General features: G+C 40.3%; 1 protein-coding gene across 1 annotated transcript in view; it reads left to right on the top strand.

Moving 5' to 3' along the window:
* Positions 1-2,771: 2,771 nt before the first annotated feature.
* TMA16 (translation machinery associated 16 homolog) overlaps positions 2,772-17,728 on the top strand; it is a 73,538-nt gene continuing 58,581 nt past the window's right edge. Inside the window, exon 1 of the mRNA XM_044680582.1 lies at positions 2,772-2,838. Coding sequence (XP_044536517.1) covers positions 2,836-2,838 — 3 coding nt within the window. The 5' untranslated portion in view covers positions 2,772-2,835. The remainder of the gene's footprint in view (positions 2,839-17,728) is intronic.

Genomic DNA, 17,728 nt, shown 5'->3' with positions numbered 1-17,728 from the left:
AATGAGAAGGAAAGTTTCCCTTTTTTTTGGGGGGGGGGGTGATCTCTCTTAGTTTGAGTCCCTTATTGATGGTATCTGTTAAAAGACAATGTGGCATGGGGACAGGTCTTGGCTTTTCTCCCTGTCAAAGTCAAAGTATGACCTATGAAATGACTAATAATCTTTTGCCTCTAAATTTGTACCTTTTCTATTTTAGATGAAAGGTTTGGAAACTACTACTTTGTGAGTTTTGAAAGTTCAGTAAAGTGAGCCTCTGAGAATCCTTCATTCCAGTGTCCTGATGTTCTGGTCTACTAAGGTCCTAGAGTTGAGTTTTTGGTCAAACCAGCATCAATGCCCTAAGAAGAAAGGCATTGATTTGAAATCTAGCATAGACTTGGTTGAGTTGAACAGTCATCTGGCATTGGTGTCATATGGGGACATGAATTTGGGTAAGACCAATGTTATGAGGAAACTGTGCAAAGAGACAACGCAGAGGTCACTAGGTAGCACAGCAGATAGAGACAGATAGAACCCAGATTCAGGTTCAAATCCAGCCTTAAACAATAGGTGTGTTAACCTGATCAAGTGACTTACCTTTTTTCTGTCTCAATTTCCATAACTGTAAAATGGAGATAATAACAGTACCGACCTCCCAAAGTAATTGCAAGGATCAAATTAGATAATATTTGTTAAGTGCTTAGCACAGTGCCTGCATATAGTGTCTTTTTTTTTTTAAAACCCTTACCTTCTGTCTTGGAGTCAATATTGTGTATTGGCTCCAAGGCAGAAGAGTGGTAAGGGTAGGCAATGGGGGTCAAGTGAGTTGCCCAGGGTCACACAGCTGGGAAGTGTCTGAGGCCAGATTTGAACCCAGGACCTCCTGTCTCTAGGCTTGGCTCTCAATCTACTGAGCTACCCAGCTGCTCCCCTACATATAGTGTCATTCAATATTTGGCACATTTTTGTTGTTCAGTCTTCTGGCATGTCCAATCCTATTTGGGATTTCCTTGGCAGAGATAATGGAGTGGTTCTCCATTTCATTTTCCAGATCATTTTCCAGATGAGGAAACTGAGGCAAATAGGGTTAAGTCTAGGGTCACATCACTTGCTTGTAAACCTCTGAAGCCAGATTTGAACTTAGTAAGAAAAGTCTTCCTGTCTTCAAGCCGAGAGCTCAGTCAACTGCAAAACCTAGATGCCCAATGGCACACAGTACTTACTTAATAAAAAAGCCGATTACCCCCCTCTATCCTCCTAAGAGAGAGCCTACTTTCCCCAGACACTGCAGTGGTATGGGAAAAGAATGTGCCTCTGAAGTGTTGGGGGGGATATATTCGTATTTTAGTTTTTGCTATATATTCAAAGCAAATATATCTTTTAAAATTTAATTGATGTTAATTACTTAAAAGGGAACTGGGGTGCTAGTTAGTAACAACTAACGGTGGAGGTGGGGCCTCAAGCATAAAGCAATAGAGAAGAGATATTCCCAAGCTTGTTAGGGTATTCTTAGAATTCTGGGGGAGAAATATGGCTGATCTAGCTTTGGGATAGTAAGCCAAAGCATGCTAGTGTACAGTGAGGTGATTTCTACTTTTTCAAAGCCACATTTTGTTAGGACACTCTCATTTGAACTTACAATGAGGAAGGGAGGTATATTTCTCTCTTCACACTCCAGAAGCAGTCAAAGGTCATCATATTCACATTTGGAGACTGAGGCTCGGAAAGGAAATGTGATTGTACAGCTGGTAAGTGGTAGAGTTTCTAGTCTTCTAAATTCTAAGTCAGAAGATCAATTGGTAGGGAGATGAAAAGATATAATGGAGGAAACTGAGGCCAATGACAAACAAAAGTTGACAGAAAAACTTAAAAAAGACTAAAAAATTGTTTTGAAGTAAAGTCTTTTCCATGACATCTTGTATCCCACTCTTAAGGCTGGACTGCTGTGACCCATAAGCGAAACCAAGCAGCCCCTTTACAAACTTGAGTCAGATAAAAAATATATATATATACATATATACATATATATNACTTACAATGAGGAAGGGAGGTATATTTCTCTCTTCACACTCCAGAAGCAGTCAAAGGTCATCATATTCACATTTGGAGACTGAGGCTCGGAAAGGAAATGTGATTGTACAGCTGGTAAGTGGTAGAGTTTCTAGTCTTCTAAATTCTAAGTCAGAAGATCAATTGGTAGGGAGATGAAAAGATATAATGGAGGAAACTGAGGCCAATGACAAACAAAAGTTGACAGAAAAACTTAAAAAAGACTAAAAAATTGTTTTGAAGTAAAGTCTTTTCCATGACATCTTGTATCCCACTCTTAAGGCTGGACTGCTGTGACCCATAAGCGAAACCAAGCAGCCCCTTTACAAACTTGAGTCAGATAAAAAAAATATATATATACATATATACATATATATATATATATACATATATATATATATAAAAATATCCATTTAAGCAAGGCTCTTCCATTTCCGGAACCATAGAATCAGCAGTCTGAGGTGGGTGGAGATAAAACCGGAAGGGACCTGTCCCACGGCTTTTAGTGTTTTTGAGTAAAAGGTGGGTTGGGGATTCAGTTCCCAGCCGCCTCCTGCTTTAGAGCCATCTCCGAACTGGAGGCGAACCTGTCTAGCGCTTCCGACTCCTCTTCTTGGCCTGGTTCCTGGGTAGAAGCTAGAAGCTAGTCGGTTGCCGGGGGACATTTTAAGACTGTGCACCCAGTTCCTCTTCCGCTGTCTCCCGGCACTTTTCTCCTGGCGCACGTGGGTTCTCGAGAAATTCTGGGCGGGCGGGGGGGAAGCGCGGGGCCTGAGTGCGTGGACTACTGGCGGCGTCAGCGTCACCATGGTGAGCGCGCGGCGAGGGAGGGGGCTCTAGTGGTGTGAGGTTGGGGTGTGATAGGGAGGTGGGGCACTCCTGCGGGGGTTGGAAGGGGTGACACGCTAAACTTTCAGAACAAGGGAGGGAGGCGGGGCGGATCTCCCAAAGTCCTGGATGGGACCCTGGAGTACCCATTGTGGTCCTGGGGAAGATCGAGATTCCAGTACCCCCACAGCGCTTAGTTAGCCCAGTGCCCGGCATACAGTAAGTTCTTAATAAATGCTTTGCCCCGATCTTGGGCATTTTACTTAGGCCCTCCCCCAGGTAGGTCTTAGAAGGCTATCAGGTCCTACTCCCAACTTTACAGAAGTGGAAACTGAAGCCTAGAGGGAGGTGTCAGAGCAGAAAGCTAATTAGTGAGACTGGAGCCCAGGTCCTGACCACCATTACTGATATTTGTCCTCCTAAGTGGTGGCTCTGCGGGTATGTTGATACCTTTCTGTTACTCTCAGGGCCTCACCTTTCTCATCTGTTAAATGGGTGTAATAATAGCAAGCCACGTGTTGATTAAGTGCTTACAATGTGCCAGCTTTCAGGATAGTGCCTGGATCCTTGTTGGTGTTCAATAAATGCTGTTTGACTGATTGCCAGGACCTGGCTATGCCGGGATACCTGTATAGGGTTCGCTTTGTATGTATTTGTTTGCATGCTGTCTCCTCCTTAGAGAGCAGAGACTCTTTTTTGCATCGTTTTGTATCTATGGCACTTAGCATAGTAGCTAGCAATTTGTTGTTGAGTCGGTTCATTGGGACCCCATTTGGTGTTTTCTTGGTAGAGATACTGGAGTGGTTCACCATTTCCTTCTCCAGCTCATCTTATAGATGTGGAAACTGAGGCACATAGGGTTAAGTGACCTGCCTAGGGTCACCCAGCTAGTAAATGTCTGAGGCCAGATTTGAACTCAAGGAAGATGAGACTTCCCTGACTCCAGGCCCAGTAGTCTGTCCTCTTCAACCCCTATCTATGCCTGGCAATAGGAGCCCTGTAATAGACATTTATTGAATTGACTCTTAAGCCAGCTCCCAGTCAAGCTGCTCACAGGCTAATAGGGGACACAACAATGTTCCCTCATCCCTCAGGGTTATCAGGCAGATCAGATTAAATGATTTGTCTTAGCCTCAGTTTGCTCATCTTTTATATGAGGATAATAATAGTCCCTACCTTACAGTTAGGTAGATAGGGCAACTAGCTGGTGCAGTGGGATAGAGTGCTGGGCTTAGAGTTAGGAAAATTTATCTTCCTGAGTTCAGATATGGCCTCATAGGTGGATGACCTTGGGCAAGTAACTTCAAGCTGTTTACCTCAGTTTTTTCATCTGCAAATGAGCTGGAGGAGGAAATAGCAAACCACTCCTACATCTCTGCCAAAAACCAACAATAAATAAAATAAATGATGTCACAAAAAATTGGACATGAGTGAAAAAGGACAGAACAAGAAAATATTGTTTTTCCCAACCCTTCCCACATCATCTAGCGAAATATATCGCTTATGTCTTTCATGTTTCCACTTCATTCTCAGGAGATGAACATTTATAAGTTATTCTTTAAATATTAAATCTGTAGTTGTATATAATGGAGTTCATTTATTTTGCTGTTCATTATCCCATGTAGCTCTTTCTAAGTTTCATTAAAATTAGCCTGCTCATCATTTCTTATGGTGTAGTAGGATTCCATCATTATCATATATTACAACTTATTTAGCCATTTCCCAGTTGATGGGAATCCCTCACTTTCCAGATCTTTGCTCCCACAAAGAGAGCTGCTATAAATATTTTGGAACATATGGGTTCTTTTCCTTTTTCCCCTGATCTCCTTGGGAAATAGACTTAGCAATGGTATTGCCAGGTCTAAGGGTATATATGTAGTTTGAGATCTCTGGGCCTAATTCCAGATTATTTTTCAAAATGGTTGGATCAGTCCACAGTTCCACCAATACTGTGTATTAGTATCCTCATTTTCCCCCTCCCCTCCAGCATTTGTCATTTTGCCCTTCTGTTATTCTAGCAAATCTGATGGGTGTGAGTTGATACTTCAGAATTATTTTGCTTACAGGAATGGAGGCTCAACCAGAGAATATATGTAATTTCATAAATCCTTAAAGCACTATATTCATGCTATGATTTTTGTTGTTACCAAACTAACAGTCACTCAGTGTTCCAGGTTTCTCAGATGATCTTTGTGAGCGCTAATGTGGTCACCCCCATTTTACAGATAAGGAAACTTGGGCCCCAGGTCACCATAATATCATATTTATAGAATTGGAAGGGATCTTAGAGGTCATCTACTCTAATTCTAATTCCATCATTTTGTAGGTGAGAAAATTTGTACTCAAAGGTAAGTGAATTGACAAAGACATAGCTGGAATTTAAACCCAGATGAAGTGATCAATAAAGTTCTCATTTATATAGTACCTACTGTGTGCCAAACACTACGCATAGTGCTTTACAAGTATCTTCTCATTTGATCCTTAAAACAACACTGGGAGATAGATGCTGTTATTGTCCCCATTATACATTGGAGGCAGATGCTAAATGACTTACCCAGGGTCATTCAGTTAGTAAATTATAATAATGATGACCGCAACAATAATAATAGCTAATATTTATATAGAGATTACCACATGCCAGACACTTAAATGCTTTATAATTATTATCTCATTTGATACTCATCATAACCCTAAACAGTTAAGTGCTTTTATTATCCTCATTTTACAGAGTAGGGAACTGAGGCAAACAAGTTAAATGAATTGCCCAGGATCACAGAGCTAGGAAGTATTTAAGACTGGATTTGAACTCGGGTCTATCCTGATTCTAAACCCAGTAGCCTATCCATTGGACCACTCAGCTGTGCCACCAAAGGTGGTACAGAGGTTAGAATGCCAGATTGGAGTCAGCAAGATTTGAACTGAAACCCTGCCTCAGACACTAACTGGGCAAGTTGCTTAAGCTTTGTGTGACTGTAATGAGTAAAAATTATGGTTGGATTGAATATTTAAGAGTTTTGGTCACCAGGAATTGATTATGCAATTCCAAATTAAAGACCCAAGTCAGGATGACTTTTATAGTAGTTTATTTACAAATAGGAAGAGTGAAAGTAGGGAAATTGAGAGAGAGAAAGAGAGTTACTCTGGCCTGGTCCCAAGGTCCGAACCAGGCAGGGCTTCAAAGGCCCCAACAAAGAGGGGCACAGAGGTTAATTAAACAAGGCTTCCAGCCATGAGGCCTCTTCCAAGGCAGTAGGCCTCTTCAGAGACTAGTGCCTCCAGAAAAGCTAAAGAAAGGGAATCAGCCTTCCACTAACCCATGTAACAATCCAAAAGGAAGTAGTCTGAGGTCTCAAACCCGAATTCCTCCAAGGCCAAGTTCAAAGGGCAAAATCCCCCTCATAGGAAGTTAACATCATATTTAAAAGATAGTTCTTTGCCTCACTTCCTTCATTCCCCCTCCAGTTCTATATGGACAAATGGCAGCCTCAACCTCACTTGGGACTGCCCAGGGGGCAGTCAGTTCTTTCTGATTTGTCACTCACTAGCACATGTGGGTCATAGACCTTCCCCCTTACCATTTAATTCTACATATTCCTGGTAGCTAAAGTCTAAAGAATAAATAGGGGTGAGCTAATTCCATCTTCACATGACTCAGTTTCATCAAAAGTTAAATGGGGATATCTCATTTTGTGAAGATTAAATGAATTAATATTTAGAAAATGCTTACCATAGTACTTGGCACATAATAGGTGCTTAATAAATTCTTTTTTCTTCCTCCACCTCCTAATTCATTTGTAGTCACACAGAGGAGTAACTGCTGTAAACTGAGATTCTCATGTTTTGATTTAACCAGATGAGTACCAAGTTCCCAGCATTTGGAGTCCCAAGGCCTTGCCTATATAAAGCCATTATGATCTGGGGCTCAGCACATCCCATGGGATTTACTCATCTGAAGTGGATGGGATGCTGGTCTTAGAAGTCAGAAGGCCAGAGTTTGAATCCCAACCCAAACCTCTAATTAAATGTCCTTGGGTCTTTTTACCTCTTTCTTCATGTGTGAAATGGTGAAGAAGGATATCTCTGTTGTTATCAGGAGCAGTGTGAAGGTTAGTGACAGAACTTCCCTACTGTTATTCCCCCCTCATCAGCTTGCTTTCTCATCTGTTGAATAAGAAGGTTTAGTGTGAATGGCTCCCAGTGCTTCCTAGCTCTGGGTTCTGGAATCTGTGGCCTCTAGATATACTAATGCTCATTCTATTAACTGCACAGTTGACAAAGAGAATGTAAGCTCTTTGAGGGAGAGGTCCTTAATGTTTTTCCAGCATCTAGGAGGGTGCCTGGCACAGAGTAGATGATAAACCTTTGTTGAGATGATGAAATAGGAAAGCCATATGTGCATCACAGTCTTCAAGCTAAGTTTGTGAAGCTCAGTGAATAGGATGAAAAGAATTGAGAAGTCTTCCTCTTTTGGGGCAGGAATAGACCTATCCCTGCTGCCAGCATTTGGGAGATGATATTGAAGGGAAATGGAGGGTAATGATTTTTTTATTTGCTTGTGCCTCACTCCTGATTTTCAGAGAAATTGAGTCACCTGTTCTCATATGTTTTCTTTTGAAAGACAAAGAGTTTTCACAATGGATATAGGAGACCTTAATGGAGAAAATATCTTTTCAATTCAGTCAACATATATTTGTTAAATAAGTGAGCAGATGCTGTACTAGGTGCTGGGAATACATAGCTGAGACTGTGTTTGCCCTCAAGAAACTTGTGGCCTATTGGGGGCTACTCTCAAGGAGTTTGTATTCAGTCTACAGGAGAGAGAGAGACTGAATAAATGTTGATTGATTATTGTACTTGTACACAGCATCCCCAAAAGTCTTGGTTCAGTTTTAAGCTTAAATAGCATTTGTACTTGTTTTCTCCTCCAGTAGGATGTAACTTCTTTCATTTGCTTTATTCTTTTTATTTGTATCCCCTATATCTAGGAGAGTGCTAGACACATAGTAGCAATAATTGGACAAGTGGCAGGAGCCCCTCAGAGAAATAAGGGTCTCCCTCAAGGTCCATCGAGTCAATGTAAACGGCAAAGCCTTACATTGATCCCTATTTTCTGAAAATCAGGCCACAGGATGATTGGATACCCAATCAGTCCCCTCTGTATGACTCTTTTCTGATTAATATTTTTTATTATTGAAATTACTACAATATATATTTTTAGGATAGCCTGAAGTTTTGTAGTATAGATATAAAATTTCTTTATAGAGATCCATTTATAGAACTCTCATTATAGAATTCTTTTTAATACTCTATAATAAACCAGCATTTAATGAGTTAATAGTTTATACCCTTGAACAGGGGTCGGCAACGTATGGCTCTTTCTTCAGGAGCCATAAAGTCAATTTTTTTTTCAGGCGTTGTTACAGGAGTGCGCACTGTGAGCACTGTACGGCTCTCACGAAATTACATTTTTAAAAATGTGGCGTTTATGGCTCTCACGGCCAAAAAGGTTGCCGACCCCTGTCCTTGAAGCTGCTTTAATCTTTTCTCTCTCTCTCTGCCTCTAGAGTAGGAAGGACACAGCATGGCAAAATCAAAACAATACACTCTCACTTTATTTTCTCATACTAAATTTAACTATGAAAACAAAACATTCTCACACCTTACTATTTTCCCATGTTAGACTTGTCCCCCTGAATTTGGGGGTTCTCACACTCTAATCCACTTTTGAAATATGTTGAAGGTTCTTTTTATAAAAATAAAACTTAGATAAAGTAGAGTTTTGGTAGCCTTGAGGCATGTTTAGTCTCAGTGTAATCTGTATGTAGGATTTTGTAGAAATTTACTAGGTGTGTCAGCTTAACCAGTATAACCTTGAGTTCTTCTATGTTTTGGGTTTGAAATGTAAATTTTCCCAGCATTTGTGTGACTGTGAGAGAATGGTATAAAAATAAAGATTCACAGGAAGTCTGAGAGAACAGCTTCCGGAAATCCACTGTCTCTCTGACTTTCTCTTCCTCCCTCTCAGCCAAATCATCACACCTCTCAAGATAACTGGAAACTGCTGGCTGGCTTCCAGCAGACAAGTACATATAATATGTGCAGAACAAATTAAAATTTTAAATACAGAAAGTAATTAAAATTAAGAGAATAAATGCAAGGTAAGGTAGGTAAATGGACAGTTAGATGGAGAAGTGGATAGAGTACCAGGCCTGAAATCTGGAGGACTTGGGTTCATATTTGGCCTCTGATAATAGGTGTATTACCTTGGGCAAGTCACTTTACCCTATTTGCCTCAGTTTCATCATCTGTAAAATGGACTGGATAAGGAAATGGCAAACCACTCCAGGATCTTTGCCAAGAAAATCCAAAATGAGGTTATGAAGAGTTAGATATGCCTGAATACCAAGAGGGTAGGTAGGCTATTAGCAGTTTTGGGAATCAGGATATTCTTAATGTAGGTGGTGCTTGAGCTAAATTGAAGGAAGAGAGGGATTCTGTGAAGTAGAAGTGAGGTGAGAGTACAAGCCAGCAGTGGAAGATGGCCATTATGAAGGTATGTAGATGGAACAAAAAGGCCTATTAGGCTGGGTCAGAACATGAGAGGGAGGATAATACACAGTAAGGAAGGAAAGAGAGATTGGAGCCTGGTTATGAAGAACTTTAAAACTAAAGAGAGGAGTTTTTAATTTGCTCTTCAAGGTAATAAGTAGCCAGTGGAGTTTATTGAGTAGAATTGATGCAAGTAAGTATGTTTGTCGGTTGTGTGGAAGGACTGTTAGCTGGGAGATAGAGTGAGGAGGCTGGCACTAGTCCAGGTGAGTGGTGATGATAGCCTGAACTCTAGGGTTATTGGTAGGGGTGGAAAGGAGGGAACAGTTGTGATGCAAATGAAAATCAACTCTTTTCATTTGGCTGGATAAGGAGGAGTAAGGTACAGTCGGAGGAAAATGGAAGAGTAGAGGATGCATCTAAGGTTGCAAATCTGGGTGACTGGGGAGAACAGCGATGATCTCAGTTGAAAAGAGGAAATTTGGAGAAAGACTCCTTTCGGTGGCAAACTGTTTGGGTTCTGTTGACTTTGAGAAGCTTCTTTCTAGATAGAGATGTTGAGCAGGCAGTTGATAGGTAGGCCTGTAGCTCAGGGAAGGTATTAGAGATGGATATGCCAATTTAGGGGTCCTTTGCATAGTGGCTTGTGGGAACTGAGAAAATCACAGAAAGGGACTGCATAGAAGGAGAAGGCATAATACAGAGCCCTGGGGGACTGAGACTTAGAGAAGTGACATGGGTGGTGATCCTAAAAAGGAAGTTGGGAGAGCAGTCAGCTAACATTTATTAAATGGTTAGTGTGTGCCAGGCAGGGTAAAGAAAGGCAAAAAATTGAGTTCTTGCTGTCAAAGAACTCATAATCTAAGGGGGAGATGACATTCAAATAACTGTATAGGGGCAGCTAGGTAGCTCAGTGGATTGAGAGCCAGGCCTAGAGATCAAAGAGCCAGGTCCTAGGTTCAAATCTGGTCTCAGACACTTCCTAACTGTGTGACCCTAGGCAAGTCACTTAACCCCATTGCTTGGCCCTTACTACTCTTCTGCCTTAGAACCAATACATACTATTGATTCTAAGATGGAAGGTAAGGGTTTAAAAGAAAAACAACCACCAAAAAACTGTATAAACAAGTTATACATGGGGTGGGGGTGGGGGGAATCTTAGAAGGAAACACCAAGAGTAAGGAGGACTGGGAAAGATATTGCAGAAGTTGGGATTTTAAGTGCAACTTAAAGGAAGTAGAAATGATGAGGGAGAGGATTCTTGGTATTAGGGGATAGCCAGTGAAATTGCCCAGAGTTGGGTGATGGAGTATTTTGTTCAAGGAACAACAAGGAGGCCAGTGTCACTGAAAGCAGAGTACTTCAAGGTTAGGAGGAGCTGGAAGAATAGTTGTAAGGTTTATAAGAAGATTGGAAAGGTGAGGGTGGGTGGACCATGTTTCAAAAGATAGTTTCATTCTGGATGGCAATTTGGAACTATGCTCAAAGGGCTATAAAAGAATGCCTGCCCTTTGATCTAGCCATACCACTGTTGGGTTTATACCCCAAAGAGATCATAGATAAACAGACTTGTACAAAAATATTTTTAGCTGTGCTTTTTGTGGTGGCAAAAAAACTGGAAAAAGAGGGTATGTCCTTCAATTTGGGAATGGCTTGAACAAATTGTGGTATATGCTGGTGATGGAATACTATTGTGCTCAAAGGAATAATAAACTGGAGGAATTCCATGTGAACTGGAAAGACCTCCAGGAATTAATGCAGAGCGAAAGGAGCAGAGCCAGAAGAACATTGTACACAGAGACCAATACACTGTGGTAAAATAGAAGGTAATGGACTTCTGTACTAGCAGCAATGCAATGACCCAAGACAATTCTGAGGGATTTATGGAAAAGAACACTAACTACATTCAGAGGAAGAACTACAGGAGAGGAAACACAGAAGAAAAGCAACTGCTTGAACACACGTGCTTGAACACATGGGTTGAGGCAGACACGATTGGGGATTTTGATTCAAAACTACCACACCAATGCAATGATCAACAATTTGGAAATAGGTCTTGATCAATGACACATGTTAAAACCAGGGGAAATGCACATCGGCCAGGGGAGGGGGGAGGAGGACAAGGGGTGAAGGGGAATGTAGGAGCATGAATCATGTAACCATGTTAACGTTACTAAAAAATAGATATTAATAAATGTTAAAAAAAAATAGTTTGAAGGGGGTGTAGAAGTCAAGCCAATATTTTTTAAGGATTGATAGAGCCTGAACCTGTTTGTTGACAGCAGGATAGGAGAATGGGAAAACTAAAGAAAGGAATGTGGATGACTGAAGGAACAAGCTCTCTGACGAAATGCCAGGAGAAGGGATCAAGTAGAAGGGTTAGCCTAGCCTCAGAGAATAGCTGATTCATTTGAGATGGAACAGAGGAACTGAGGAAGTGAGATCATGTAAAGTAGTTTTGTGCTATCAGTAAGGGGAGAAGAGGAAATTAATTGTGTATGGCCTCTATTTTCTTGTTTAGTAGGAAATGAACTTCTTCATTAACCAGGATGGGCATGCTATATGTGGATTGAGAACGTAGAATGTTGGCACAGTGAAGACAGGGTTGGATTTTTTTTCTCAATACCCCTTTGGCTCAGCATTTAATAGATGCCTGGCCTATATTATGACCTTAATAAATGGAGATTGGATTGAATTGAGGAAAAGTGACTGGATTTTGTATAGCATCTGTTGTGAATATCATAGAAAGTCAATCAGAGAAGATTAAAAGAATTGCTGTGGAGCTCTCAGGAACTAATTGAGATTAGTTAGCAAATGTTTGAATTGGAAACATATCCACAGGTGTTTGACTTCTGGCAGTAGGAGAGTAGGAGCAGGGTTGGGTTTTGGCAAGATCTGAATAGCAGTAGGAAGAAGCAGCAAGAGGATCAACAATGGAGGATAACTTAGAGCAGAAATGATTATAATTGTAGGATCAGGAGTACAGAAGTAAGGAAAGGGAAGCCTTGTAGGAGAGCAGAGATGAGCTGGGTGGTGGATTTGGGTGGGTTGTTGTTAAGGGGAAAGAAGGTTCACAAGCAGGATGGAGAATAGGTTTGAGAAGAATGAGATTCAGCAAGTGAAGGAAGGATAGGAGGTAACAATCTCCTAGCTTTCAAGAGAAGAATGTCTGAGTTCTGGATCATAGAGGGAGTACTATGGGTGATGGCAAGATCAAAGAAGGGGATAAGGGTCCCTATGTGGAACTGAAATGGAATGAAGGCCCAGGTCGAGAGAGTGGAAATTGATGATATGGGGGACCAAGATATTTAAGGAGCATTGGTTGGTACACTGAAGCCTGCATATGAGACATGGGCTGAAGTGGAGAAGTAGAATGAGATTAGGGTACTGTGCTCCTTTAGAAAGGTGGTAGAGTGACTTGAGAGTTGGTAAATGACTGCCTCCAAGATCTGGATGGTATGAAGTAGACTTTTAGAGTAAACCTCAAAGGAGGAGAAGTTGCTAAATGATGTTAGTATAAGGAGAATGGGAATGGGACAATGGAGAGCCAGAGAAACTGCTAGACAAGTATGGTGGACAGCATGCAGTCTTTAGGATTATAGATTTTGAGCTGAGAGGTCTTTTGGGGGGAACTAGCTTTCAGTGAGTGGGTAAGATGAAAGGCCTATCAGGAGCAGAGATCAAATCCATTGGCAGTTAAGGACTGCCTATGCACCAGATACATGCACTAGCTTGGTGGGTATAAGACAAAAGGAAGTTTATTTATAGAATGTGGGTCCAGAGGGCACAGTGCAAAGTGGGTTAGAGCAAGAATAAGATTGGAGAAGGTGGGGAGAAGAGAAAGCACTGGGAATGAGAGAATGGATTTTTCTCCTAATTCACACTGTTTACAAAAGGAGGTAGTGGAAATTTACTGGACATGGGATGGAGACATTAAGGAGTTCAAATCAATAAACATTTATTGAGTGCCTACTAAATACAATGAGAATGTTCTCATAGAGAAAAATGAAATTGCTCCTGCCCTTTAGGAGCTACATTCTTTTGAGGGTATGCAACATAGATGCAGGTAAGTGAATGTATCCAAAATAAATAGGAAGAAGGGAATAGATGGAGAGAGTAAATATCTATCTGGCGATCGGGTCTCCAAGGGTCTCTCTGAGCCCTTGTATGTAGAACATGCACTTGGCTCTCAGTCTGGGAAAAGCTCAAAACCTTTGGTTGGTGATTCTGCAGTGCATGCCTTTGTGTGCCTCAGGCTCCAGGAAGCAATTTCATCTTTTCTTGAGAACTTAGTTTTACTTGCTATTTCCCACCAGTAGGTTGCATGATCTTGATTAGATGGGTAGGGTATTTATACGTGACAGTATTTCTGAGCATGGTTGCTTCCGAGTTTCTCTGGTGTCATAGAGATCAGTAGTTGGTTTAAGCTTGATAGGAAAAAAAAAAGCCAATATCTTAGCATACAGGTATAGTGACCCAGCTTGGTTATATGGGTAATGAGAGCTTGAACTAGGGTAGGACTTTGTTAGTGGAGAGAGAAGGATGACAGGTGATGCTTAGGACATGGAAGACAGAATCATTTCTCATTTGTCCATCTCCCTCATTGCTGTAATATGGCAAGTTTTCAGGATTGGTTGCCATAAAAAAAAATGTGGAAGTTTAGAGGGAGGTAAGGTTTAGTTAGAAGACTATGAGCTTGATTTTGTTTTTTATTTTCACACTTTATTTTATTTTTTTTTAAACCCTTAACTTCCGTGTATTGGCTCATAGGTAGAAGAGTGGTAAGGGTGGGCAATGGGGGTCAAGTGACTTGCCCAGGGACACCCAGCTGGGAAGTGTCTGAGGTCGGATTTGAATTTAGGACCTCCCATCTCTAGGCCTGCCTCTTAATCCACTGAGCTACCCAGCTGCCCCTGATGAGCTTGATTTTGGATGTGTTGAATTTGTGGTGTTGGTGGTATGTGTCCAATAGGTAGTTTGAATTGCAGAACTGAAGTTTAGGAGAAAGATTAGGGCTGTATGAGAGAGAGAGGGAGAGGGATACAGGAGAAGGTAAGAGAGTGAGTCATTTGCAGAGGTGTGATAATTGAACTGATGAGAATGGATGAAATCACCAAGGGAGAGAGTGAAGAAAGAGAAGACAGCTTAGAACAGAGCCTGTGGAGGTGGGGGTGGGATGACACCCACACTCAAGTGTGGGAAGATGATGATTAATCAATCAGTCAGTCAATAAGCACTTCCAGCAAAGACTTGGAAAGAGTGGTTCAATAGGTAAGAAAAGAAACAGTAGGAGATGGGTTATGAATGGAGAGAATGGCTTTAAGGAAGGAGTAAGCTTATTCTCTTGGAGCCTAAGAAAAAAGCATGGGTGAAAAATAACAGATTTGAAGTGAGGGAGTTATTCTCTGAAAGTCATTTTAGAGAAGAGAGGAAATTAAAGAGTTGGGAGATGTAAAGAAAAGATATGATTTGGAACAGTTATTGGGAATAGGAATGGGAAGTCAATGGGTTGAATCAATATTTTATTGGTATAGGGAACTCCTGGTTGAGGACCTTCCTGCTAATTCAGATTTAGACCTTTGCTTGTAATTTAGCTTTGTTTGAGAGTTGCCTACAGCAGTCATGCCAAAGGCAAAAAGAAACTCAGAAAACCATAGTATAACATTACCTAGGTGGTATCTTTATTTTGTTAAACATTTCCCAATAACATTTTAATCTGGTTGCTGGCCCTCTGTGAGTTTCAATACTTCTGATCTCTCAGCACTGAGAATATAAGTGGCATGTCTAGATCATATAGCCAAGATTTTGTCTGGGGCAGAACTTGAACTTGGGTCTTCCTGACCTGAATATCAGGTCTCTACTCTTCCATAATGAAGTCAGTGAGAGATAAATAAAAGGATTGCCATGCTGAAGTGAAGTCCCAGGTGAGATTAGGTAATATAATGATCCCCCTTCTTCACCTCCAATTCTTGCTGTATCACATGGCCCTGCAATCAGGACCTAGAATTTGGCTTAGTTCTATTAGAACAGCAGCATTAGTTCTGCAAATTATGAGTTAAATCAGCTTTTGTAGACTAATTTATGATTGAGCCTAACCATCATTTAAAGCATTGATTTTGGGGAAGCAGTTTTCTCATCTCTCAATAGCCATCTCACTAACAAATTAACTTTTAAACATGGCCTGTTAGGAAGTTGGAGCCTGACTGTATTTATCTTGTGAATTGGTAATGGTAAGGGAGATCTTCTGTCTTAAGTTATTCCTCCCTCCTGTTTAGAGTGCTCTTTTCTTGATTTAGTTTTGTATCTTGATGGAATTTTTTGTGATGAATTTCCTTGAATCTGCTTTAAGAAGATATTTGCCTCTTCCATGCTGTTTTTTAGCAACATAATTGTCTGTCACCAAAAAGGACAGTATCTGTTGCAGGACCAGGTACAAAGTTATTGTTCTCCTAAGTACTTAGATATCTTATCAGCCCATTCTTTCTTCAGGGCCAAGTCCATGAGACAGAAAATCGTTTTCCTCTGGAGACAAGAAATAAATGGAAATGGAATTGGACTTGTTTTGTCATATTGACTTGAGCCATAGGGTTTTGTTGCTTGCAAAATACAGATACTGAGTGAAAATCAGACTAAGGGTTAGGAATATAGTGCTGTGTACTCTTAGTAACATACTGTATTAGTGACAGAAATCCAGGATTTTTCTAAGGTTGTAAAAAACAGCTATTTCTCTGAGCATCTTTGGATAAAAAAATGTCTTTGATCTTTACAGTAGAGAAACTTCTGGTCATTGCAGTAAGTGTGATATATACTTGTGGGGCTGGAAAAAAAATATCTATTCTACATGATATCTCTATGTATTATCATTTTAAAAAATGCCTAGAAATATAACTACCTCTCCTTTTCTTAAGAATCTCTGGAGATTGGTATTTTTTCCTTGGTAATTTTGGGGTCTGATCATGAGGCTTGGTGTCTTGCTGTTAGTGGAAATGCTATATACTAGCTTATGCTATATATTAATTCGACTTTTGTGTCAGTAATGTGTGGTATCATTATTATTATTATTAATTTTTTTTGGTCTGAACCATTGATATCCTTTTTTGGTAAATCCCCTCCATGAACGCAGATAGGCAACTCTTCAATCTCTTAAGAGACCTGCCTCCTGGTCACTCAGTATGTGTTCCTACCCCAGAGTAGGCCTCTATTCACTAGATCCATTTTCTCTCTCTCTCTCTCTCTCTCTCTCTCTCTCTCTCTCTCTCTCTCTCTCTCTCTCTCTCTCTGTCTCTCTCTATCTCTCTATCTCTCTATCTCTCTCCTCCCCTTCTGTATCTCTCTCTTCTCTCTTTCTCCTCTCTCTCTCTGGACCTGGCTCTCAATCCAGTGAGCCATCCAACTGCCCTCTTACACTGACTTTTAATGAGTGGTCCATAGAATGAAATCTAAAACATCTGTATAATTCTTAATGTCAATTGTTAGAGAATTTAAAAAAAATTGTGAATAATAAAAGTTTGAATTCACCAACTTTTTTCTGTTGGGTCTAATGACACTGTGCAAATCTTGCATCTTTATTCAAGGCTAGTTATAGAATCATAGTTTCAGAATAGGAGAGAATTGAAGTGTTAATCTAGTCCAGGGATCTGCAAATTACATCTCTTGCCAAATTCCACATGAGACCTATATTTGGCCTGAAAACTAAGAATGGCATTTATATTGAAATAAAGCCTCTTTTAAAAAATTTAATTTTGTTTTTTTTTTCAATTACATGTGGAAACAATTTTTTGACGATTGCTTTCTGACATTTTATGATTCAGATTCCCTCCCTTCCTTCCCCTCCTCCCCCCACGGTGGTAAATAGTCTGATTTAGGTTATACCATTTCTTTCATGCAATATTTCCATATTCTACATATTGTGACTGAAGTCATGTATTACATATGCAATAGAAAATTCATGAAGGAAATAAAGTAAAGGACAGTGTGCTTTGATCTGCAGTTAGATTCCAATAGGCCCTTCTTTGGCTTTGGATAGCATTTTTTTATCATGAATCCCTTGGGGTTATCTTGGAACCTTGTCACTGATAATAGTTAAATCCTCCACAGTTGATCACTGTATACTGCATACACCATTCTCTTGGTAATGCTTACTTCACTTTGCATCAGTTTGTATAAATCTTTCCAGGCTTTTTTTTTGAACTTTCCTATTTATCATTTCTTTTTTTTTTTTTAAGTTTCCTCATTTATTTATTTATTTTGAAGTTTTAGAATTTTAATTTTAATATTTTCCCATAGTTATATATTTTATGTTCTTTCCCTTCCTCCCCCCCCC

This window comes from Gracilinanus agilis, chromosome 6 (genome assembly GCF_016433145.1).
Source record: "Gracilinanus agilis isolate LMUSP501 chromosome 6, AgileGrace, whole genome shotgun sequence".
In the NCBI taxonomy this organism is placed as follows: domain Eukaryota; kingdom Metazoa; phylum Chordata; class Mammalia; order Didelphimorphia; family Didelphidae; genus Gracilinanus; species Gracilinanus agilis.
This window is presented reverse-complemented; position numbering and strand designations above follow the sequence as displayed.